Source organism: Numida meleagris, chromosome 2, assembly GCF_002078875.1.
Source record: "Numida meleagris isolate 19003 breed g44 Domestic line chromosome 2, NumMel1.0, whole genome shotgun sequence".
Taxonomy (NCBI): Eukaryota; Metazoa; Chordata; class Aves; order Galliformes; family Numididae; genus Numida; species Numida meleagris.
The window spans coordinates 25,990,071-26,017,168 of record NC_034410.1 but is presented as its reverse complement, the minus strand read 5'-3'; the positions used below and the strand labels follow the sequence as shown (position 1 = coordinate 26,017,168).

Sequence of the window (27,098 nt, the reverse complement as noted above, 5' to 3'; positions counted from 1 at the left end):
CTCTTCCAAATTAGAAAGGTTGTTCTGTGTGTGACTGCCAAGAGCTCTCACGCCTCTCAGTGCTGGCTTTGGATGGGGGAGTGGGGCAGGCCTACCATGAAGTGGAAAGGTCAGAAATCCTTTCCAAAAACAAAAATTGTAGTAATAGACAGATTTGCTCATGTCTGAGGGTGAAGTGATTGTGTGTAATAGAATAAAACAGCACTGGAGTCCCACAAAATCCCAGATCGGCCACTGGCATTCCACAGGAGAGAAAAAGCAAACATGGAGCAATGAACAAAAAAACAACAGCAATCCATCATGAACTGTCCAGAAAGTGGTAAATTGGCTTTAATATGAGGAAAATGACAGTTTCTCCTCAAGCATGGAAAACGTGATTATCCCCTAAGCCACCCTAAAATTGCTATTACTGGGGTAAACGAGAAAACTGAGATTCCCAACTGGGGACCATCATCACTGTCGTTCTTGTCAGGGATGGAGTGGGAAACAAATAGCTCTCAATCTAGACTTTCAGAGCAGCATGTGACTTTTATTATTCAAGGACAGCACAGGAGGAGGAAAAATAAAATAAAAAGGACATTAAAGCTGGCTGCTCGAGCACAAGTACATACATGTGTCTGTGTGTATTTACATTCAAGGAACGTACTGCTCCATAAAAATGGCTGTAGTCAGTTAAATTAAAGCTGTGTAAACTTTTGTTCATCTCATCTCTCTAAGCCTTTGAACGTATTCTGATATACTTTAAGCTTCATTCTACAGGAGACAAGACTGCTTTCTGTGTTGGCTTCTGAATGCAGCATGGACATACCTTTAATAAAAGGCACAATATTCTGTACCACATTTTCAACTCAGTTCTCCTGAGGCACAACACTGAACATCATCATGGGGTAACAGTGTAGGCTGACTGCAGCCATCAACACACCCAGTGCATTGTGTCCAAAACACTTTCAAATACTGAGTAAAAAAATGCATGATGAAATTCATACCATTAGTCTAAAAATGCAAGAATATACAAAAAATCAATTCAGCAGCAAATTTTAATTTGCTCTGAATCAAGGGAAATAAACTCATCTGTTTTTTATAGTCTTTATTGGACCTCTATCAGTCAAAAAGAATTGAGACCATATTTGCTAATTTTGTATGATAATTTGGGTGCATAAACCCAAATTTAAAATTTGTTGAACGCATAATTGAAGCTCATGAATCAGAAAAGAATTTATAAAAGATATTGTTTGAGCATAGCTATGTTCCTTTTAACTATAAAACTATAATTTATACAGATGCAAGAAAATTGAAGGTCAATAGTATTTACAATCTGATTAACCAGTCAATATACAGAGTAACAGTAATAATATGGAAGACTGGGAAAAGACATAAACTTTTTCAGTAGAAGAAGAAGCAATTCTCCTAGAACAAGATAAACTTCCGTCAAGGGACTTGAGCAAGTGCAGCTTTAATTCTGAAACAGAATCATATTCTTGTTTTCTGTATTGCAACAAGTGAAAATATCCAGCTATAAACCTACATCTGAGTTTCTTGTGCTAACCATCCCACTTAAGTGATCTACACAGAGTAAAAAGCAGAAGTAAATCAGAAAGGTTTTTTTTAGGAAGAATTTTTTTTTTATTTTAGATTTTCAGTATTCACTTAAGATCTGATGAAGCAGGAAGAAGTTATTTTACGCTGTTTATAAGCAAAGATCATTACGAAGGAATTAGAACTGGGTGGGTTGGCTCAATCAAGACAAAAATGTGGCATTCATTAAACGACAAAGATCATGTGAAGATGGAAAAGTTTTACATGGAGGAAAATGATGACACAATATGAAATAAATTAGAAATCACAGAAGGCATAAAGGTGTAAAACTAATTATATGTGAAAACATACTGTACAAACCACAAAATCTTTGCCTTCACCTGATCCCCAGCAACACTTGTTTTAACCATTGATCAGAAGAAATTTCAGAACTTCAGAACATAACATATATCTGACTTTTCAGTATCAAAGCTCTTGCTCAGAAATACCAAAATGTGTCTGACTTATAACTATCCTTTAAGGATAATATTGCTTGGTAGAATAAAATAAAATTAAAAAAAAATAATGTACTGTTTGCTTAGTAAGTGTTTTTAGTGATGAATAACCCATCAGCTTTCTATACCATGTTCAAAAAGGTTTTAGAATTCATTGGTACAGTGCTCACTTCTGATAATTCAGCTTTTAATATAATCACGAATATCACCAGGAGCTACATAATTAATTTCCCAGTGTAGAATGAATTTAAATTTCAATGACTTTATTGAGAATTTTGTTGTTAATTTTACAATGAGAAACTATAATCACTGTTACACAACTTGCAAATATTTAAAACAAGAACAGCAATCCCCTATTTTTTTGATTTTTTTTGTTCCAAATTCAGTTCCTGAGATGGATTTTCAGCCTCAGCTTCATTTTCATCTTCCTGTAAAAGAAAATGAAAACCCAAACATTAATCCATTTACTGAAGTATAAAAAGTTTTTATACTTATGCATATACATAGAGTTTTGTACATACTTTTGCCATCCTTCTCTTCACCAATAAGTATAAAAATAAGCAAATAACATCATGTATTCAAGCATTTGTTTCTGCTCAATAGCTGAAATAAAAATAAAAGCACTCAACATTTAAATAAGGCTAATCATCTACATTCATAGTAGAAGAATAATTTAAGAAGTAAATATCTCAGTTATAGCCCTGACCAATCTGCAGGTTGGTTACATAAAGAAATTACTAAACCCTACACAGACAGCAAGACATTCAAACGTTTGCAGCAGACAGTACTTCACACCTTTCCTTTGTTCTTGACCAGAGGTTTCCACTAAATTACTTTCAAATGCAAGAACTTTCATCATTGTTCTAAAAATTACTTTTGAAAAGCATCTGCCATTGAAAAATGTTTCATTTTTTTGAGACCAGATACGTTTAGTTCACCCTTTGATAAAAGACAGTAAATTTAACTTCAGCGACACTTTATGTGCTGCAGCATCGTATTTTTGTCCCATCTAGCATATTTTCTTGACAGGTCTGCCAATTTTCCAATTACTTGTACCACCATATGTTATCTGAAGATCAGTCAGGTCTAAAATAGGAAACATGAGCATGTCAGGCAGCAGCATGCTTACAATATTCTACAGCTTCAACTCCAAGAGTTGGGCTCATAATTCATGATGGGTTTAGCTGGATCACACTGAAAAAATGAAGTGACATCATAAAGCCCATTTCCATAGGAACTGATATTATTTTGTATCCAGTTCAAAACTGTGACTTCCCAAATATAAATTACAGAAGTCTGATAAAATTGTTTCATAAGGCAACTTGCAACCCATCATCACATCAAGAACAGCCGCTGTCACACATTCAAAGTATGGCCAGTTTTCCTGCTCATATTTTAATTCACAATACAATGCAGAGAATCTTCCTCACTCTTAAAACTTAAAGGAGAGCAAACAAATAGATGTTTGGGAGAGAAGAAGTGTTCTGACTGCTATAACACTACTGTTTAGTAGTCAATACTTGAGAAAGAGAAATGTTAGGGATGTTAGGTGGGACCCAGGAGCAAAGGGTGTAGTTTCCTGCTTTAAATCAGCAACTTCATTATTCTTCGCAAATCTCCTTGCATCCCAGTCTTCCTTTCTCTACATCAAAGAGTGTTTTGTAAAGATAATTATAGTAAAGATTCAGAGATACAAAACATATAGGAAGATCACGTGAACATCACAAAATAGAATAGAAGCAGAAAATCTTATTAAAAAACGTGGTCTCATAATCTGTTACACAGCATTAGAGTAAAATTCAAAAAGTTCATTGTTCTATTAAAGAAGTGTATACTTCAAATCATTTTAGTTCCAAATCTTCTTCCCTTCCAGGAGAGAGTGGGCACTGAGAAATATTTTCATGACTGACCACTAACAGCTAAATGCTTTTTTCTTAACTTCCTGTACTGCCATCTTTTCAGTTATCTTTAAAATGCATAGTGACCTCTGTTGTTCTTCTAGTTTGGGTGAGAAGACATGTCTACACATGTGTGTGAAATCAAAGGTTATTGATTTGTTGAAATTACAAGCGTAGCATATATTCAAGAGAGCGTGATGTATAGTACACCCGTGGCAACAACTAAGGAGCGATTTGTAGCTAAGCTCAGATGCCTATTTAGAGCAGATGAAGAATATCGTTGAATAAAAAAGCCACCTACAGAAACTGTTGGCTCCTATAGAAAAGCAGCAAGGTTCCTTCAGGTCAGGCTTGTTAACAATGGAACAGCAAGTCTGTATGTTTCTGAAGGTTGTTACCTATGGAAGGCACTTCTGCTAAGCTCAGTGCCAAGTAATTCACCTCTCTAGCACATAACCTGCTGTTATTCCAATGTCCATGTCCTCCTCCTTCATAGAGGCAATGTAAACTCCACATGGTCATTCTTTCCCAGCACACCTGAGTTGGAGTTTAGGGGTTCTACTCATAAAGAAAGGATGCAGAAATTTCAGAGACTACAGAGAAAAGGATGTGGGCCTTGTCTTCACTACAGGAGGGCAGGCATTAGGCTGAACATTAGCTTCCTGGGCCTATTTTTGGGGAGAAGAAGGTTTTATCCACTGAAAAAGGTTTTATAATAGAAACTAGCTTTATGTAGACTTGAAATGTTTTAATTTTCTGCTCATAAGGTCATACTTGCTATCTGGCAGATTTCCTAGTTTACAGCAGCAGCTGCAGTGTGCTGTGTTTCCTGAGAAGCAGAAACGATGGCTGACTAGTTAAAGCAAGTCTAGGATTTGCTCTGCATGAATACTAAAGACAAAAGCATCTGCTTTGGGATATTTTGCAGTATCAGTGTTCTTTCTTTTGTTCATCTCCTGCTGCTTCAACCAGGTAAAACGTATTCAAACCAGTAAAATATAGGTGAGTATAAACTGGATTTATGTGGGCAGACTTCTACATGCAAGTCATCCAGGGCCCTGGCTGTTATCTTGTTACTTTTTGTTATTTTGATACTTTCTGAAAAAAAAAAAGAAAGCTACAAAAGCTTTCTGAACATGCTCTGCATTGGATATCTTCGCTTTTTGTAGAGGCATTTTTAACCCATCTCCATTTTCCAAGAGCAGAAAGTGTCACATATTATTTTGAAATGGAAATCTGAGCTTAGAATCTCCAAACATGGGTAATTTGTGCAAAATGAAAGATGGTTCGTCTTTCTTACAGGATGCATTAACAAAGGGAGAAAATATTTTCTTTGTTACATGCATCTTCATCCAGATCAGTTCCCTGACCTGTACATTACACCATGAACAACGGTGTCAGGACAAAAGAGATGGCAGAAATGATTGGTGGGGGACACTGGAAAGTATGAGCTAACAATTCTGACACCCATTCAGATTTCTGCCAGGAAAAAACAAAAGTGATGGTGGTGGCCTGAAAACGACCAACTCGCTCATTACTGAAAATCATCAGAAAACTTTGAGACACAAACTCCTATGATATATAAGAAATGCAACATCACTGCCAGTAGTATACTTGGGAAGGATTTGCACTGGCAGTATAGAGTGTATACACTGACCATACTGCAAGGTGCAAGGTCTCGACATTCCTTCAGTTTGCTGACAATGCAAAATTTCTAAGTAATTTTTATTCTTTTTGTTAATAACTCAAGAAGAATCCCAATGATTGCATATACGATACTGAACTGGAGTTTCTAGTGTCATTAACAATGTTTGAATTTTCAGCTAAGTAGCGTTTGTAACCTAATTATGAAGAAACGATGGCTGACTGAAGATTAAACATATTTAATATATTTGTTTTACTAATTACTACTTACCATTATAAAGCTTTAAATTCTGAAGGAATGCAAAGGAAAATCTTTCATTTATTTCTGTTGTCAGTTAAAAAAGGTTGGTGATAACAGTGTATAAAGTTGTTATTACTGGTTTACATACTACTGACTATGCAGATGAAATATTGAACTCCAGTTTCTGTTTCACAAAATTCAGTTCACATTTTTCCTGTTAGTATCTCACATCTCTATTTTACATTATTATTTGCTTCTGGTCACCCTATGACTCTACTGACTAGTGCTTTCTGCCCTAAGAATCCTGAAACAGAACAGTTCTTTTATTGTTAAAATGTTAAACCATCAAAGTAGATTTTGCTAGCAGATGTCACAAATCAAACTCCTCTTGGCATCTTTTCTGACTACAGCCAACTGTCAATTCAAACATGAAGTGGATCTTGAATACACTCAAAGTATGCACCAACAGAGATCTGGAGATTTGTAGGAGTAGTGAAGAGAAGTGAATCCCTCAAGATGGTATTACTGCTATTACTGAGACTATTACCACTCTCACTGCAAAAGTGAATTAAAGAGCCCAAAGGTTATTTTCATGTTGAAATGAGTTAAGTTTACTAGTCTGGAATTGTTCTTTAGATTTACAGAAATAACAGTGACAAGGGAAAGAACTAACAGCTTTAAAAAGCACTGTTAAACCCAACATCCTGAATGAAACACCAGTTTAGAAGCTTTTAAGTCATTGCTGCTGGACATCTCATGAGGGGAGACCTTTCACACCAGCCGATTTCTAAACGGCCATTACCAGGCTGGAAACAAGGAACTAGAAAAGATCCTTTGGATGTCCTACAGATGATTTCAAATGCCCGGTGGGCATCTGTTGGTTCACACTACTTAGTCGACACCTAGAAGCTAAGCATTAGTGGGTCACAATACCAGAACAGGGACAAGAATTTAAAACTGGGAGTCTGCCACCTAAATAAACATTGCGAATTATGAGAGTATTGAGCATTTAGTATCTCTGCTAAAGTTCACTGGAATACTTCAAAATTTAGATGTGTTTAAGTGGCAAAAACTAGAGGGAGGAGGCTGACTTTTAAGTTCCTATTTCTGAAAACTGATTTGACAGTTGAGAGAGTGTGATTTTGTCATATTACTTCATTCCCTTTGTAAGCATGTTTAGGGTCAACTACAAATGGTGCTCTGAGCAGAGAACAAGAGGCCCCATGTGGAAAGTTATTTTTATAGTAATTATTCCAGAATATTCCCCTGTAGACAAATCTCGACATAAAAACAAACAACTCCTCCCCCGCTAGAAATAGGGTTTTGAGTATCCCTTTCTCTTCTTTTTCTCCCTTCCATCCAACTTCATCTGAAATATCTGAGAATTTCTTTTTATTTCATTAGTTACTTACATGAAATCTGGAAGATAACAGTGAATGAGACAATTCTTAACTCTACGGGGAATCTGACAGTACTAGGTACACAGAACAGATCACACATCAATTAATTCTGCTAGGATATGCACAGTTTCAAAGATCTGTGCTTTACACCATACCTGCAATTTCTCAAGCCCTTCTGCAAAGGTATATTTAATAAAATAAAGTTGCTGGTTTTGTCCTGTGTGAAATTTAAGCCTTGTTATAAATTTAACAAACACAGTATGATGTAAATGAACATCTGAATAAGTTAGAAAATGACCAACATAAAAAGTACTCTACTAGATCAAGAAATGACTGAGGGGTTCTCCATGCTACCACATTATTTAGAAATACCATCTCAAAAACACTCACAATCAAATTCAGAAACTACTACTTTTCACATTATCTTAACCCAGAAGAGCTGTAATATGACCAATATATTAAGCTTCAGTGAAGGTGTGCAGTTGGTCACAAGAAACATCAAGTACTTCAAACTCTAAAAATTAAGTCTTGAAACATCTGTCAGGAAATAATGACAAGAGAAAGATTTTGTTGTGTACTCAAGCATAATGAAAATAATTATCCTGCAGACTCCAGAAGAACAAAAGATGTTCTTCAGTGGAAACATGGTCAGAAGACATGTGAGACTCTCTATACGGACATTTCCTCCAAACTGCAGTCTGTACATCTTGTTTGGTTGCACCAAAAACCTCACACAGGTTCCAAATGGCCTCAGCGCCTGAGATGCCACCAGGAAGGTACCTGCTGCCAGCAGAAAGAAAAACAGAGTCTTCTCAGGGCAGCAATTTTCCACACCCATGCAGGTGGAAAGCAATCACCCTAAATACTTGCTAACTATCACTCTAAATATTGGCTAATTCATAAATACAAAAAAAATCACTACGTACAATCAAAATGTGACAGTTCATAGATATTGCAGGTCGTACCTCACTGAGAGGATGCTTGCATACTAGCATTTTTAAAACCTCAGCCCAGACAGGAGGTGTTTCATCACCTATCTCACAGATTCTAGCTAGCAAAACACTAACTGGAAATAGGTAAAAATTACGAACTCTTTAAAAATATGCCAGGAAAAAAGGACTTTATAAACTACGACAGCTTTTCTTTGTGTAAGTTAAGCTCTTGCTTTCCAATGCAATACGCTGAACTTGGAGGAAAAAAAGAGTTTGCAGGGCTATAAACTGAGTCTTAAGTCAGCCTCTGTGTTAAATCAGCAAAAGGTGAGCAACTAACACTAAATCAGAAGTTATTTTTCTTCCAAAGCCCATACGATGTGGTTCAAATGTATTGCTGACAACCCTTACAAAGAAGAGTGGTGCAAAAATACAGAGTACAACTGGAACGGTTCTTTACAAAAGGATATTAGAAGCAAATATAAATTTCTCATGGTGGCTGACAGTTTTCTGTCACTACAGCCCTGCAGTGATAAGGCAGCTGTTTGTTTCCCAGGAAAAGGAGACCCTTGCTGCATGGATCATTTTCATACTGACAGCCTCGACAAGTTTGACATTTGCTTCATGAAGTATTCTGAAGCAGCCATCAAGAAAACGCACCCTCTGGGACCACTGGCAAGCTGACAGTCGTACCTTTTAATGTGCCATCTCCATTAATTCTTACTGCTAAACCCCACCACGTTCCTACGACGAAATCTCTACTGATCTGCTAACATTAAAAAATGGAGGCTATCACTGAGCTAAGCACTATAATGTAAGTAAACATGACATCAATAAACTGGAAGCAGCTCCCCTTCCCATTTTGTTGTAAAAACAGTGACTGGAACCGCTGTCTCCCTACATGAAGCAGTGCAGAGCTCTGCACTCTAGGTGGCAATGCAAGACCAAGAGAACCGCTCCAACTCTCCAGCTTCCCTTCAGAAGATACAAGCAGCTGCATGCTTATCATAGCCTCTTTCCTTTAACTTGTACTGGTACAAGAACTTGAAGGCTTTTGCAAATGGTTGTCAGTGTTTTGTATTTTCTATTTCCTTGTTTCTAATTCTGATTATACAGAAAAATGTACCATCGCAAGAGTCCTTACAGCCGAATTGCATTTAACATTTAGCACAGAAGTGGAATTTTTTGCCAGATTTCCAATCCTCCATCTGTTTCCCTCCTTTTTAGGAGGCAACCATTGCACTGAGTGGCCTTTTTGGCTGCCTGCCACTCCAGTTGGGATGCTCTTCAGGGCAGGTGGTGCTTGAAACCAAACCATTGTTTTACAAGTTCAGCTGGTTCTCCTTGAAGAAAGTACAGGAAAATGTCTCCTTTTTAAACAAATTGAGTCTTTAAAGATTCCAGTTTATGAACTTTACACTGTATCTATAAAAGCTAAATACTGCAAGCCTGGAATATCAACAATGAAATAGCTGGAAAGCTACTTAAAGGGGATTGATTGTGCTGTGTCTGTCTGTACCTGAAAGGACCGGCTTCCTTAATCTCCACTCCTGTCTCAGAATACATGCTCGTCTCTCATTCCTGTCTTTCATGTCTGACCTCATTGTGATTAAGATCCTTTCTAAGGCAGATTTGTTACTCAATTATACCACTTACATCTGTGCATAAAAAAACATATGTATGGTAATCACAATAACATTTTCATAATGTAATCATTATTTTCCTGAATTAGAAATTAAAAAGTTCCACTATATATACACACTCACAATACAACTACAGAATTTTCCATACCCTAGAAATGCTTACTCCAATTGAATCAAGATTATTTTCAATATTTACCGTTATATTCCTGCCATATTTACAGTATACATTTACCAAATTATAGGAAGCAAAACTTTTTGATGCTATGAAATAAAATAGCATTTTCTTACAACAGCGACATGAGAACGAAAGGTTCTCAGCAATAAGGAAGGAACAGTTCTTTTAAACATTTTTATTTCTAAGTATGGTGCAATAATAAGCAAAGAAATAAAATGTGGTTGTTTTTCTGTTTAATTGTTAGACTCTACATGCGAATTACTAACTGATATTTGAAGATATTTTCCCCATGCTTTAACTATTTTTTCACTAATAAGTTTGAGTGTACACAGCCGTTGATCAAGGGTTCTGAAATGTATAAAACGTATAACAGAAAACTAGGCACAAATAACTTTCACAAAAATGCTTTTGCAAAGTACAGCCTAGCAATGCTGCCTAGAGTCAAACATACCACACTAAACATCCGTGATGATTTGAACAGAAGAAGAGAACCGCTGTGTGAAAGGAATACATTTATCTCAATAACAAAGAAAATCTTGACCTTAATGAAAATGTTTTAGGAAAGATGAGTGCATTGCATGCTTCTGATCAAAATTAATTAGAGTTTTAATGTTTTACATTTCCACCATAATTCTTTAAATGGTGCATTTATTTCATAGTAATAAACACTTGGTTCATTAAGTAAAGTTCAAAATCTGTGTTACTCGCTACATTTAACAACCTTTGGCCCTCTTTTCCAGTATTTCTTGATTCTGGTTTCCAAAGCATTGAATAAGCAATTGAAGAACACAAATTTCATGACTCTGCATATTTAGGATTCTTATTTCATCTACGACAAAGGGCAATTAATCTACCATTCTATACCGAATTTTAACTTTAGTGAGCCATGATAGACACTGAAATGAACTTACAGGAAATGCTTAATTAAATTATTGTAAAAAGCACAACAAAAGTTCTTTTCCTTATGACTAAAGGAAATGAATTTTAAAACGTTTGCTGCAGTATTATAAATTGTGAATTCATGAAAACATGTCTATAATGTGATAACTAACAATTCAGAAACCTTTCTTCCTCATTTTTTTTAATATTTCATCGGAGCACCTCACCCACATACAGCGATGAGACTTTGTTCAGGCTGAGGGCACAAAAGATGGATCTTTCAATGGAGTTAATAAGATAACATGGCCAACTGGACAACAGAGCAAATATCTTTATCTTACTCATCTATTTTAGAAAAAACACTATAAAAATGTTTTGAAAATGCCTTTGTATTTGTTATAATGCTTACTTTAATGACATGAAATTGCCAATAATAAATTATAGAAATGGAAAAAGCTGCAGAGTAGACAGCAGGATTAGCTATGGCAACAAATAATATCTATGCTACTGACAAAGAAATCAGACCTGGAAGAGAATTTTTACATTTTTAAACACAACTTCTTTTCTTAGGTCCCCTAAAACACAAAGGGCCTCTCGTGACATGAACACATCGTGCCAGTTATGTTAATTACTTACTGTTTTATCAAACACTTCAATAGACTTCCAGTATTATTTCTGATAGTGTAGTCTTTACACAACAGTATTTAAATTTATAATCAAAATACTTGATAGAATAAATTCTGCATGGCAAAAGCAGAAAATCTCCTTCCTTTTACTGTTCTTTTGGCCCCCACACATATGGTGTGTAGTAAAAAAGAACTGCACATTTTACCACAATATAAAGAAAATGATTAAATTCAGAATTCAACGATTATAATAAGACAGATTTTTCAATGATGTCAACATCCATTAAATATAATCCCCCGAAGAGTGCTCTAGTCCAGGATCAGATCCACATCTTCCAGCTATCAATCCAGGTACAATCCCTCACGGAAGCCCTACACTTTCCCTACCATTATAATTCATTTAATCTAAATTAACATTGGCACTACAGACCTTCCTAAATGTCAAAATCATTCCTTTATGAGATGTACATTCATACTTTTAATTACACAGTAAGACTCAAACCTATGGACCTTGCATCAAATGGGGCAAGAAGTCTGTGGTTCAGAAACTGGGATTCAGTTTGTATGATGGCAAAGACAGATTTGTAAATTTGTTATTATATTTTGACTTCACTGCTGTATTTAAGGTAGCACTCACTGATTCTGAAATGATGCATGTACAGTCTGGTTTCATACAGAGGAGCATCTCAGCTGTATCTGAAGCATCAAGGATGTATTGGTAATAAACAGGTAGTAAAAGTTGAATCAAAACTGTAACATAATACACTGATGTTTCAGTAGTTTCTAGCTGATCAGCTTCTAAATGAAAGATTAATGTATTATGTTTAACAGTAGAATGAATTCTCTTCAAATTCCACTTTGCATTTCCAGTTGGGGTTTTTGCATTTCCAGGTGGGGTTCAGAACTGGCTCTGGCTGGGATGGGGCTGACTTTCCCCACAGCACCCCATTCAGTGCTCTGCTCTGCATGTGTAGCTAGAGCAGCACTGTTATTATGACTACTGCTGAGCAGTGCTGGCACGGCACCAAGGCTGGCTCCTCAACCTGAGCCAGTAGGCTGGGGTTGGGCAAGAGCTGGGGAGGTGACATAAGGAGAGCAGCTGATTCAAACTGACCGAAGGGATGCTCCTTACTGTACAGAGTCATGCTCAGAAATAAAAGCTGGGAAAGGGAAAGAGGGAGAGGAAGGAGAAGGGGGAGCCCTCATTATGAAAGCATTGGTCTCCCCCAGCAATTGAGGTCCTGTTTTTCAAGAAGTGGATATACACTGCTTGCTGATGGGAAGTAGAGCATAATTGTCTTCTTTGTTCTAAAGCCAAATGCTATTTAACTCAGTGGATATACTGAGGGATGTTTTGGTGATTTGTCATGATTCTGATGATGTTTCATTGCAGTTTTGTCAAGTCATAATCTGCTGAAACTCTTCCTACTAGAAGTAAAGCAATGCCCAACCATTTAAGGTAATACCATAATCAAAATGAACCTTGAAAAATCCTTCCCAAACCTTTTCTCTAGTGATATTTATATATTTTGAAAACAAACAAACAAAAAAACCCAAACAAATAAAGCCTAGTTGCTTTCCAGGAGTTTAGAATCACATTAACTGACAGATCTTACTGTGGTCCGGGCAGTCACCATAAAAAGGATCCCTTACTGGTTCATGGTATATTTTCTTCTCATAAATCTAGTATTGTTTCAGTACACTACACCAAAGTCCACTTGACACTCGACAACAGTTTGCCTCACCATTTCTTCCTGCCCTCCACCTCATCACACATAATTTTGTTAGGAGATTGGGAGAAAAAATGAGATTGAAATGTGATTCGATTATTGAAAAGCTATATTCTAAGATTCCCAAAACCAGGAAAATTTGGCTATAAGTATTTAGTGTTCTGCATATTTATGGTAAAAGAGCTCGCTACAGAGCTCACATTATAAATCATTATTTATCTACATTTCCTTAAAATACTGAAGCCACAGTATAATTTGTTGAAACTCCTGAAGCATAGTAACCTGCATTCCTCAGAAGAATATTCATTCAGGAGGTGTTTTTATTTTTTTCCCCATTCTGACATTATATTGTATCATGGTACTTCCAAGACATAATCTTCTTCTCAACCACTAAGAGCCACAACATGCAAACACATATACATGCATCATTACATTCGTCTGATCACTGAACTGAACAATACTGTTTACTGGAGTTATGTATGAAACATACTGTAGAACAAGGCCTCTATGAATGGAATACTGAATTTAAATAGGCAAAGCAAGGCATTTAAATTATGAGTATTTAAGAAGAAGATGAGGCTATTTTAAGATGGCTATTTTATCCTGAAGTCCTAGTGCTTCCAGTCAGCTGTCTCTGAAGGGTTTCTGTCCAATGCTCAGCAGTTACTGCTCTGTCCTTTGTGCAACAGCTGCTCTCATAATAATGCTGTTGGTATTACCTATTGGATGTAAATAGAAAATATTTATATATTTGTTCATTTTACTTAGTTGCAATTGCAGAACAGGTAGTAGAAAATAAAGATTTGTAGTAAAAAACAGGCTCATGCTCACCTGTAGCAAATATTACCTAGTAATTGATACAATTCCTTTTGCACGCTTTATCTTAACAAGATGTACCTTAGGTAATGTAAAATATTGAAACTCCAAAAGCTGGTAGCACTTCCATTTAAATCAGCATTTCAATTTAGAAACAAACATGTAACTATACTACTTTAAATATCAATGCAGTTTAAAAATATGATAATTAAGAATGTTAAGAAAATACAGTAAGTGCTATTTTGTCTGTTTTGATAGACAATAAATCAAAGATCTTACTCTTCCTCTACTGATTGATATTTCCCTTTGTCAGAACTTTCCTTAATGTCAGTGACAGTCACTGGAACTGGACTGAAGTATTTCTAATTCATTTAATTTCAACAAAACCTTTCAAGAGAGAAGTTCTCTAAAAGGAAAACCTGAAAAGTGTTGTTACCTATTGCTTCCCTTGTCCTTTCAAAACCCTTAAACTGATCACAGAATGATAGAATGGCTTGGATTAGAAGGGACTCCTCCTCTTTCCAAGATTTTGCAGTTCAATTTGATAAAGTATAATATGTTGACATAATAATTAACTATAATATCAATTAATAATCTAAGACATGCCACATATTGTACAAACACATCTGGAGAGTCTGATCTTGTAGAGTCTAAAAGCACTTACTTATGAAAGAAAAAAGTAAAACAACACAGAAGCTAAGGGGATCAGGATAATGGACATATATCACTTTTTTTTTTTTTTTTGCTGAGTACAGCTGACACATTTAGAGTGATAAAAAGAGATCGCCAAAATATATGTGAACTAAAAAGAGATCGCCAAAATATATGTGAACTATTACATAATGTTACATTTCTTTATAAAATAACTTTATTCACTACACATAAGATATACAGAATCTGTTAGTTCTCGCAGATGTTTTAGGAAAATAGTACTGAGACTAGAGGAGTAAGTCGGTAGAGCTGTTCTTCTGAGGGGAGAACCAAGTTCAGATCAAGGTGCGAACCCCCTATGTGAAGCTGAGAAAACTGTATGGTGAGCTGGAAGATGTCACTGGAGGGGAGGAGGAAATTGGAGAGAGCTACATAACAGGATTTATAATCTATAGGAGTGTCACTAACAGAAACTGGGATAAAGTTAAAGTATGTGTCTAGAGTAAAGCAAGGTCTGAGATATCTTCGGCTACAATCTAAACTCTGATGTTTGTCCTCCTACTATATTATCTGTTTGGCCTGGGGAGGGAGGAGGAGGCATGGAAACTGAACTCACTGCTACATTAAAGAACATACTGGTAAAATGTGAATAATAATGCTTCCAATGTCAGGATGGAGCCCTGTGGATGAAAAGATTTATGTAAGCGCTAAGTGCTGTCATTGTTATTACATCCAGAAAGTAGAGAAGGCTTTAAAAGCATTAACTTTTCTATTGCAGAACATCACATGTTCTTTTCGAAACTAGTATAGAAGACATAAAATGAGTGTACTTATTGCAAGAAACTGTCTGGTTCTAAATTCTGATGTATATATTTTTTTATCTCCAGGAAAAGTAAACAGCCATTAATAGCTGGAATTTTATGATACAAAACTCAGTAAAGTACGCAGCAAGCTATAAAGTATATGAAAAGCAGTTACACTTCTTGTAAACTTGTTTTTGACCAGAGAATTATTTAATTGGAAATATGCTTTGAGAGCACTCAGAAGGCAATGCAAAAAAAAAAAAAAAAAAAAAAAAGTGCCTAGTATGGAATGATGAAAAGAGAATAGAACCAATTTTTAAAACATAATGAAATGAGGAAGTAACTATATTAGGTGCTAGTAAATCAGCCACTGGGATAAAATGAAACTGTTATGTCTATTCCTCTTTTTCAAGAAGACAAGTACCTGCTTTCCAAGGAAGACCAATATCCTAACAGCATTTAAGTGGTAGTCAGTATCTCCCCTGTGAAAGATGCGGTGGTCAATCCGAATTATATCAATTTTGGTTGTTTTGCATCGAGTGATAATAATTTTTAAGGTTGTAACCCAGGATTACATCTTCAGGTGCACAAACTTTTGGATATTAAGTTTCTGACTTGGGATTTTTAAAATGTACCATTTTTGTCCTGTCTTCTGCTTGCGTTTCAAACTTTGCTGTCTTCACAGTGGACAGCAGAAGTTTCACATATAACAGTCCCTTCACTCAAGAGCAGCCATAATTCATTTGCTCTATCAGTGAGCATTGCTCACTGTTATATATATATCCAAAATAACCATTTTTTTTCCTGTATTTATTTATTTATTGTCACTGAGAAAAATAGAAGGAATAATTTTCTTTCATATATTTAAGACTTTACAAGAAGAGAGTAATTGGTACTGCCTAACAGGTTAAAATACTTGCTATGAACAAAGCTGTCACTAATACAGTATTTACATTTACAAAGTGATTTCTGCATGCATGGGATTGTTCCAGGCTGAAACAACATTTTTAATACCGTAAACAAACAAGAGACGAATGCACAAAATGAACTGTTTAACAGGGCTTTATGTACCCCTTGTGCATTGTATTTGAAAATGAAGTCCTTAAACTCAGAGGCGGAGGGATCCTCTGTGGATTAGAAGAGAGCCCCGCAGTCCTTTCAGTAGCATCTTTTTATACAAAAATTTGGCAGTAACGCTGTTTGCTTCAGCAAATGACTTCACGCTTTGTCCTTTTAATCCAATTTCCACCTTAATATAGATCAAAATGCAGTGAAAATACTGAAAGAGGAAATGTTTTGTGTTGGAAAGCTAACCCAGGCAGTAATCCAATCCCACAGTCAGTTCCTCATTAACAGAAGTCTAACCTACTGATCCACACAAACTGGCGTTCAAAACTAGCTATGAGTGCATACAATTATCACACAGATACGACTCAAAAGAGCAAGTAAGAGGTTAAGTCTGACAAAAAGAAAAGGAAGAGACAACTGAAAGTCACAATAATTGACTGTAATCCATATTCCAACTGTTCAGCTCAGATTTGTGCATTGTAACAGCCTTTAAGAATATAAACTACTCTATTCAGCAATAGCTTCCTTATTAGCAGGTATCATCCCCTATTTTTTGTAGACCAAACCATTTATATACATCTTAAATAGCCACCTCACAGCAGCCAGGAGCCCATTTTAGGAAAGCCTTATACATACTTTACAGTTGGGTAAAACTGATTTCCTATTGCTGTTTTTGCTTTGTCTTTCTTAGACTGATTTACCACAGATAACATATTTGGATAACATCCTGAAAACAACAGACAATTGAGGGTTCCAAGGGCTTGCCTACTATGCATCCTGGCAAAGAAGGGCCAGAAGAACAGCATCACAGAGTGTCCCTTGCAGAAGTTCTGCAGATCCAGTGATGTCTCAAAAAGCAATATATCATCATCAGAACAGTAAGATTCACTAGAGGCTACTTAATTAAAAATAAAAACCCAACTATCTTCAAGCAACTTAAGTACGATGAAAGTATAGCATGTAGATACTACCATCACAATATTCAGTACCCCACACCTTTTCATCTTAGCCAAACTTTTATCTCTGCATACAGGTCCATGTCTAAGTCATGCCTTGAACAGAATCAGGATACAGATCCAAACCAAAAGCAGATTTAAACAAACTAATGGATTACAGTCTTGAAAATCAGCATCTTCAGTAAGCACAAAGTAAGTGAACTGAGAGCCAGAGCTTACTGGCAGCTCACTGCAACAACCATCAGCACTAAACTGTATCTCTCCTACTTGCCTTCACAGTGGGAAAATACGACAAATGAAAGTCAAGGGCAGATAAATTAATTCTATCGTAGGGGATGCATGCTAAATTCTCAACTGGATGTCACTGGCACAAAGGAACCATGGAGTATTTTGTACCATTTGTGAAGCATTTTTGTAATGTAGTTTATTTTGCATAGCCCTAATTGTCAGTTTTACACTCCACAGAAAGCTGAACTGTTTCTTAATAAGTTCCATAACTTCTCACAAGATACAAGGAATTTGCTTATAAGCGTAGGTCACTCCAAAAGTAATGCCTGCTATTTATTTTCATGGAAACTACAACAGATACAAAGAGCACAGTAACACGATTTGACACAGTAAAATCTCAGCTACAAAAAATTATTTTTCAACATAGGTGCCATCAGTAGCTCTGCATTTTCACTAGTGATGAACAAGAACCTTAATGCCGTGCTTGTAAAAATCTGCACCAGCAGAGGTGCCCACTGGTGCTGCCACTGCTGCTGAAACACATCACCCACCACCTCGCTGTGCTCACAGCCACTGTTTTGTCTCCATAAACATCTAGCAAGCATTGATGAATGTCAGTGGGTGCCATTTTTTCCTGCATGGAGGAATCCAATGACACACCTTTGCCTCATACACACTTCCATATCAGACACCATTTTGTCAGACTGCTCCTCTCTGCTGCCACGGCAATAAAATGTAATGGAATATTGGTGGGTAGGTTCAACCTTTACTGTCATATCACCAACAGCTGCTTCTGACATTGTGGGCCAACATAATAACATAGCAGGCATTACTTCAGAGCTGCCCTTGTAGAATATTGTGAAGTTAAGTTGTGAGAAGCACAAAAGTGTGCAGATGAAGAAGATCCAAAAAACGGAAAATACGTTTCTTGGCTGTATTTCTTCCAAGGTAGCTTGAACTGCACTTTTTCTGCACTGATTCTCAGCAATAAAGTAGTAGATTCACTTAATGAAAAGGATTTGCATTGTTAGTATATTTAAAAATACAGGCCATACTTGTGCTTCTCTTTTTCTTGTTGTTTCTCTGAGTGATTGAGGCGAGGGCTAAGATTTTTATTTTGTTTGGATGGTTTCATTAAATGCAACACAGCCTGGTTGTTTTGAACTGATAGCTTTAGACAAAAGCAGGTGCCCAGAACAGTATCTCTCTCCCACAAGCTTTTTCCTTTTGCTGCCTTGGCAACATGTGCAGACCTTCTCTCTTTGGTGAATGTTTGACCATCTCCAGGCTTGTTTCCTTCCAGCTTTCACAGTCTACTTCACAAAATTCTTATCTCTTGAACTGGGAAAATTTCTGAAGATCCTTAGGATAACTGAAAATCTTGCTGTCTGTTCCCTTAGACACAGCTCTTCTCTCTTTGTTTCTGCTCCATTTCCTTTCTTAAAAGAACATCTCTTTTAGAAGGACAAGGTAGAACTAACAGCTTACCATTTATAGATACAGTCAAAGTGGCTGACTGAGGAGATGTTTGTAGAAGGAAATATCTGACAGCTGGTTTGCTTTTTTTACAAAAAAAAAAAAAAAAAAAAAAGAATCTTTCTTTTTTGCCTTAAATTTGACATTAAAAGGCTTGGAAAGCAAAACAGCATTGAAGTCAAGGGGAAAACCAAAGACTGCTCCAGCTGACCTCTGTAAAAGAGAGACTACTGTAATTTATTCTAACCACAAAAACAACACCTTTGGCATCCACTTTTACAGTTGACATATGCATTGAATATTTCATTGATATTATTTTTAGCACATTCATCCACTGTTAAGGCCTTCTAAGCCAGAAGTCCTGTTTTCTGAATGCATGAAATGATATTTATCCCCAGGTTTATTCTGTTCAGCAAGAAACTTTATCCATCTGACCAGGAATGATCACGAGTCTTAAAATTAAACATTTCAGATTAAGTGATACAACACAGAAATAATTCTCCAACTTTGTGTTCAGTCTTTTCTGTTTTTTGTTTGTTTTGTTTTCTTTTTAACACTCCACTTGTTTATTCTGTAGCCTATAACAGCATTTGCCAGAAGTCAGTTCTTATTCTCTCCTTGGTAGAAAATTTGTCCATGACTAAATCACTAATCCTTGCTTACAAACATCTAATCACTGCCCACCCAGCTTTTTATCTTTATTTGTATTTTGTACCTTGAAAATTAAACTTCCTATCTTTTCATGCTGAAGGAACTGCCATAAATTTTAGCGCAATTGGGATGGTTGGAGCAGAGAACTCAAGTCTCGTTGTACTGGACTATTTGCTGATAATCTGTTACATCTGCTGTTGTCCTCGATCCCTTTTGGACATTAGTTTCATAAACCAAACTTTTAAATATTTTAGAACTCCCATCACATTAATATTTCATCAGTCTGAGAGAAGATTTAGATACTAATAGTGATAACAGCAGCTTTGTCTCAGGTGTTACTGAGAAATACAGCAGGTTGTGATCACATTTGTAGCAGCCAAGACAATTTTGTAACTAATTTCCATAGATGAACTCACTCTGCTTTCACCACAACACATACATATTCCCAGTAATCCAAAAATGTTAAATTCATAATCGAATTTCTTTCCTTAAGGAATATGATTTCATAACCCACGGCAGGAAAGAATAAGAGTCAACTGACAACAAAATGTTATGCCTGTCCAAACATTTGAAATGCCGTATCTCTTCAATAGCTTGGCTTGCACATCATTCTGCTTTTTACATTAATGTTTACAAACCAGTTATCTATCAAGCCCTTCAAAATCAAAGAGTAGGTATTCTGCAGCCAACAACGTTTTTCATGCTCTTACAAAGGCACACTAAGACATATGCAGTCTAACAAAAACTACCACTTCAGAAAGCCCATTGTTCCATTGGGCTTCAAATAACACTTTCAAACACAAGATTGGCTGACTTGCTGAAATTTCTAAGCCACACGCTTACAGCTTTCTCAAACACATGAAAAAGAGCAACATGATTGCATTTCCGATCAATGGTGGGCTTTCTTAACAGATTTTTTTTTGTTGTTTTTTTGGTGCTGGAAGATGCAAAGCAAGCTCCTCACAGAACATTCTGAAGATGTGAATGCTCATGCAGAAATTCAGAAGTCAACACCACTCATTCAGAATCTACAAGACTATAAGATCCTGTAGTTTTCTTGCTTCAGAAATGTCATGGCACACTTGAAAATTACAAAGGGAGCAGCATTCATGTGTGCCTGATCGGTTCGCCCTGAAGGCATCATACTTGTTCTACAAACGTCAGTTATGCCCCACAGTTCAGGAAGGAATGAAGACAACCAAGCATTTCCTAGTACTTCAATTTCAAATGAAAATAACCAACTTGTAATGAAATCCATTCATCTAGTGTACCCATATTCTCAGAACAATTAATACTGAGGCTTTTCCAGAGCAAGAAAAGCCTCTGATGTATGCAGCTATACACATTGGAAAGCTAATGTTCTGAAAAGATGCACTGTGGATACTAGGATACTAGAATGCATCTTCATAGCCAAATGCAAGTAACAGTCTAAACTGATGACATGCAAGAGCCTGACTTCCAGCAGGTATGAGTTCATAGTTCAATGCAGACATGCAGACATACCCTCGTATAGTATCTCTCTAAAATATCAATTTTTCAGCTTTATGATTCTGAACTGTTTTTTTTTGCCCCCCTAGTTCAGGTTTATTTTCAATATCAGATGTCTTCCTTTGGACTAGAAAAGAAAACTGAGAGAAAAGATTTTACCCTAAAAAAAAGTTTACAATCTCACCTAGAATAGCTGGAAAATGGATCAATTCAATTGACAGCTTGACTTAATTACTATTAATTTACTAACATTCTTCATAAGATAAGAGGATGCAGTGAATCTGCAAAACAAGGACAAATACAACTTGTTGTACGCTGTCCAGACTTCAACAATGTCTCCGTTGTTACGCTGTTTATAAATGAAACTATAGAATGTACAGATGCAAATACTGTTGATGCCATTGCTTTTCTCTTATAAGCAGTAGAATATACCAGTTAAAGGAGGTTCTCAACCCACCTGCTGGCAGCTGTTTCGGTTGAAGTACTGTGTTATCTAGGGGGATGCTTGAAGGAGCTGTCAAAAATTCAGTGTACATGAACAACATAACCTTGAAAAAAAAAAGCCTAAAAACCTGAACAAAATGTGAAGAGTGCTAATGAATTAATTTACCTGTTTGACCCAGAAAAGTTGCCAATTTCAGCTGCCATGACTTGGATTCCTCATACTTCTGTCTGAGCTCTCCAAGTCAGACGATTTACTTACACAAGATGCACTCCATGGACAGTAGAGGGAATGTCCATCAACATATCATGCACATTGATTTCAGGATGGGATGGCGCAACATTAAAGCAAGAACAAGTGGCAAGCAAACTGAGTCACCCATAACACTTTGTTACTGCAAAGTGACCACTTTAGAGTAAATTCCACTCAGACTGTTATTAATCGTAAATTCAGAGCTTGTAGAAACTGAAAATATTTACAGGTTTTAAAATTGAAATTGTACCTAACTTTGAAGCTCCTGATCATGCCCTATTAAACAAGCCTTACTGCTTTATCACAGTAATTAATTTTTATTTCACATTAATGACATTCTTATCATTCCTATGATGCAAATGGAATTTAACCACACCAAATATTACAAGATCATTTAGCTTATTCCTGTCACTAGTAGGCACAAATACATATCTTTACATTATTGATCTTCCTAACATACTAATTACTTGGACACGAAGGACTGCTTCCATGTGTCTTAGTCATGGCAAAGAAGGATTCATCCTCAAATTGTCTTCTAATATCTGATTTTGTAAATAAAATAGTTATCAAATTTCTAGGCAGCATTCCAAACCTATATTTTGAGTATATTCCATAAAATCACATTTTTATATATGCTCCCTATGATATATATGTACCTAACGCCACAGAGAACATGTACTTTCAGATTGATACTAAATAAGCATCAAAATTTGTTAGTGTGCTAGTAAAGTGTCTGCAGAATTAGTATGAAGTTTACTGCAAGCTTAACTTTCATTTGACCTTCACTGCTTTTTCAAAAGAGATTTTTGTATTCATACCTCCATTCTTGTTGAAGATGGGGTTAAACTTGTCACAAGCATTTTAATAAAATACCGAAGACCTCCTTTAATTTATGGCAGATATATTTTCAAGAAGGAAAATGCTGATATTATCTTGGTTATAAGCTAGCTGCTGAAATGATTTAGATATTCTTTTCCTTTCACACAGTATCAGTATAAAGCCTTTCTTTGCAAGCAATGAATTATAGTTGACACTTCAAACCTATTCTATCAGCATCTCCTAGTTCAGAAAAATGAGAAAACATAAATATTTATTCTATATATATATAGAAGAGACAAAGGACTTTGATAAAAATGATCCATTGTGGAATGATGAATAATTGTTACACATGTCACACTTAGAACAGCAAAGGGCAAAAAAATTTGCCACTTTTTAATATGAGGATTTCAGGTTATTGTGTAAACAAAAATACAGTTCTTTTATCACACTGAGCTGATAAGTGCTCAAGCCCAGTGATTTCTGATGACATTCACTTCATGACCACATGGATGATGAGGCTGTTTGATGCAGACCCTTGGTCCGATTTGATAGTCTATTAATAACGTGCTTTAACAGTGGAAAAATATTTATGGAAACGGCTTATCATTTCTCCAGCTTCTGAAATACTTCCCCAGCTTAAGTTCAGCAGTTAATAAGGACAAGAATTCATTTGTTCAATTAAGTGATCTGTTCACTCTCTTTCATCTTGTTCCTATTACTAATATATGTACAAGTGATTCTACAATTTTTTCTGTTGTATAGGGATAGTGGGGGAAAAAAAAAGTAAAACTTCCAAATATTTGAAACAATATTATCAAATATTATCAGTCTTATTATCAGTCTTTCCTTTTAAAAAGGGGAAAAAAAACCAACAAAAAAAAACAACTATGGGCAAGCCAAAAAGCAGCAAACACTGTGGGTTTTTTTGTTATATTTTTAGCCAAAAAGTCTGATTTTATGCTAGAAATGGAAGTTCTCTGATGCAAAAAAAGAAAGCTTTTCTTTATGATTGAATGTTTTTAACCATATAGCCTTGAATGCAAAATCAAAACAAATTCACAATACAAATTCTGGAGTTAAATCAAAATGACAAGCTCTGGGGGTAAGGTCACCACGTGAAAGGTATAATGTATACATTTATTAAATACAAATTAAAACGTATACAGATTAAGTGAAAATAAACTAGCATTAACTCAGTAAATAAAAATCAGAAGATTCTAATATTTTGGAAAAAAATGCTAAGCGAACTTGTGTGTGTGCTTCCTTGTATTAGAAAAGTGAACTATATTCTGCAATTCACACAGGCTAACTTGGAAGGAAAAAAGAACAGAAATCACACCATATATGCAATATTGCATTTGAAAAGTGTTACTTTTTGACACTGTTTTTGGCTTCGTCTCTCCATCTTGCCATTGGCAGGTGAACTTTTGGCATAAAGAAGTAGGAAGCTGGAGTGGCTATAAACAGCTGTTTCCTGTCTCCTCCAATGGCCACAGGCAGATACCTAGGGAACACTGCAAGGTGAAGGCAGGAACAAATCAAGTCTATCGCTACTAATTTCCCAAATAAAATGTTATGACTGACTACAATAGCCTACTGAGATAAAGAGATTTCATCCAAATTCCTTAGTATTACAGAAGGAATTTAGAAAACTTAGATTTTACGAAAAATAACATTACTTTAACACTGCAAATTCTTCTACTTTCCAGTCACAGATAAAATACTCATAGTTCAAATAAAAGCTTATTTAGATTTTTCTGTGCTTAGTGTTTCTACACAACATCTTGAAGGAGGAATGGAGGGATAAAATGAATTTCTCTCCATAGTATACAGAGAGATTTTTCAGGGTTTCACATTTGTGGTAAAGAAAGAAACTCCCTGTACTCAATCTTTCAGGGGGGTTGGGCTGCTTTTTTTTTTTTTTTTTTTTTTTTCAATTTTGTGTGCTTTCTTTTTGGAATAACTTAGTGCCTTTGCAGATATTGAAAGCTTTCTCAAATAATGACATGAGCTCAAAACTGGCTTTTTTTTTTTTACTCTGCTGGTTATCTGGCTAAAATATGAACAATGGTGACTTTTGGATTATCTATAAGTTTGAAATAACAGAGCATCATTTTTCCCTCTATTCCCATTTTAAGTACAACTCTTTCAACTACGAAGACTCTGCTAAAACAAACAACATTTTGCAGAAACCAATATCTAAAATTCTGCACAGAATGTACACACACAAAAATTATATTCTATGGGTGAATCCATTTTTAAATGCTGAGTTACTGAGATCTTTTTTCCACAGTTACCTATAAAAATAAAGACTGTCAGAAGATGATAGTAAAAGTAAGTATCTAAAATGCAGAAAAAATTTCTCCTCTCTTTTCATTATGTTTCCTACTTCTTCATATTTTGTCATTTGTTTTGGGTATTATGCCTCTCAGAATCAAAGCTACATCTGAATAAATATACCCTTACTCTTGACTTTGCGCTTAATTTTCTACATTTATCAAAGAAGATATTTTCTAAAGGCCTATTTTTATCCTTCTGAATTACGCATGTTTATCTTCATAATACCTACCCTATGTGATCAATATTGGATTAACTTAGTTTACCTACAGTGAGTGCCTACATGCAGAAAGCCTAATAAAAATTTGGAGAAAATTGCAGTTGAGTACAACTGAAGGTTTGGAAAATGTATGTTAAGGTGGAAGACAACTAGGTCATTGTCCATAAGTTATACCAGAAAAAGAAAATCCCAAACGAATCAGTGTTTGAATTATCTGACAAAGGTTTACAATAGACAGAGGCTGGACTCAGACTACAAAACAAAAGATTTATCACTGGAAGTCTTTAACATTGGATCTTGGTTTCACTCTGTTTTGTTTGAAGTGTTTTATATGAATATGGTTACTAATTTTTTTTTTTTTTGAAAGCATGCTCAAAATTACTATGGCATATCCTACATAATAAATTGGAATGGTTGGTAATGATCACTCCTGGCTTTCTAATCTATGAATCTTACAAAACAAACACTGGCTACTGAGTTAGAAACTTGAAATTATTAATATTTAATACATTTAAAAACAACAACTACAAAACGGAATATTTATATTGTTATTCATACATACAGACTTAAAGCAGCTTTCTACTCTGGCTGCTCAGTTTGGAATTTCTGCTGTAAATCAAGATGAATCATTAATCAGAACCTACTACTTAAGTTTACTCTGTTTTCAGTGAGAGAACGTTCAGGCGAGGGCCCTAGATTTGGCTCTTCTGCCACAGAGCCACAGAGCACCTCCAGCCCCCCATCTGGGCCAGCATCAAAACACATTTCTCTAGTTTAAGCCTCATCTGAGTGCTCTGAAACATCTTCTGACAGCACCTTTCTCAGTGGAGACAGGCAAGTACTACAGAGGTTTAGACAAGTAATTTCAGCCAGCTAAGTTTTACAGTAGGCATGTCCCCACTTCTTTTGTGTATATGGAGAATACAGAATATTACCAAAGTAGTATGCTACAAGATGACGCAAAAATATTCTTATAGGCAGAATTTGTGTGCTGATTTCTGTTACTGGCTACAACCAATTTAAACAATCTTAACAGATTTTAAAAAAAACAGGGTTGGATATTTAAAAACTACTTTCTCAATTATATTACTCATATTCAAAGTCTCTCTGAGTTTAACTGTACTTTCAGTAACATTCTAACTGTTTTTATATAAAAGAAGGTTTGTAACTAGAGCATAGAGTACCCCTTCTGGGTATCGTACGTGATCCAGAGGTTTAGGGAAACTACGACAGCTGAGTACGCATTTAAAAATAAAAGATTAACTGTAGGAAAACCATTCAACTAAGAAGGATTTAGCAGGTCAATCAGGGTTATGAAAGATAATGTCATTTGCTAATCTACTTCAGAATCTTCAGAAAATAGCCATTTCTTGTTAAATTAACATAAATTTACTTTTAATTTGCTGTTACTTAAGGAAGATAGAGTATGTGTAACTATCACAAAAATATAGATTTATCACAAAAAGAGTGAGTCTAATAAATAACTCATCACTGATCCTACTGTGCTAAAATCTTTAGCTAATATGAACTCCTCAGTGCCTGCTAAATATTCTGCTTAAAAGTGAGAGTAACTTAAAGAAACAATACTTTGATGAAGCAGCACTGCAACACTACTGGGATTGCACTGCAATTCAGAGATAACCCTGAAACAACTGGGTAGGGAAAAATCTATACAACCTACGTTATTAATGAC

The 27,098-nt window shown here is 35.7% G+C and overlaps 1 protein-coding gene across 2 annotated transcripts in view; it reads right to left on the bottom strand.

Moving 5' to 3' along the window:
- The window catches only part of PHF14 (PHD finger protein 14), a 168,892-nt gene continuing 143,264 nt past the window's right edge, over positions 1,471-27,098 (bottom strand). Inside the window, exon 20 of one of the 2 annotated variants that reach the window (XM_021385973.1) lies at positions 1,471-2,458. Coding sequence is in view for 1 of the 2 variants with exons in the window: in XM_021385974.1 (XP_021241649.1) it covers positions 2,384-2,458 (75 nt within the window). In the remaining variant the exon portion in view is untranslated. The remainder of the gene's footprint in view (positions 2,459-27,098) is intronic. The other variant, XM_021385974.1, reaches the window with a different exon arrangement.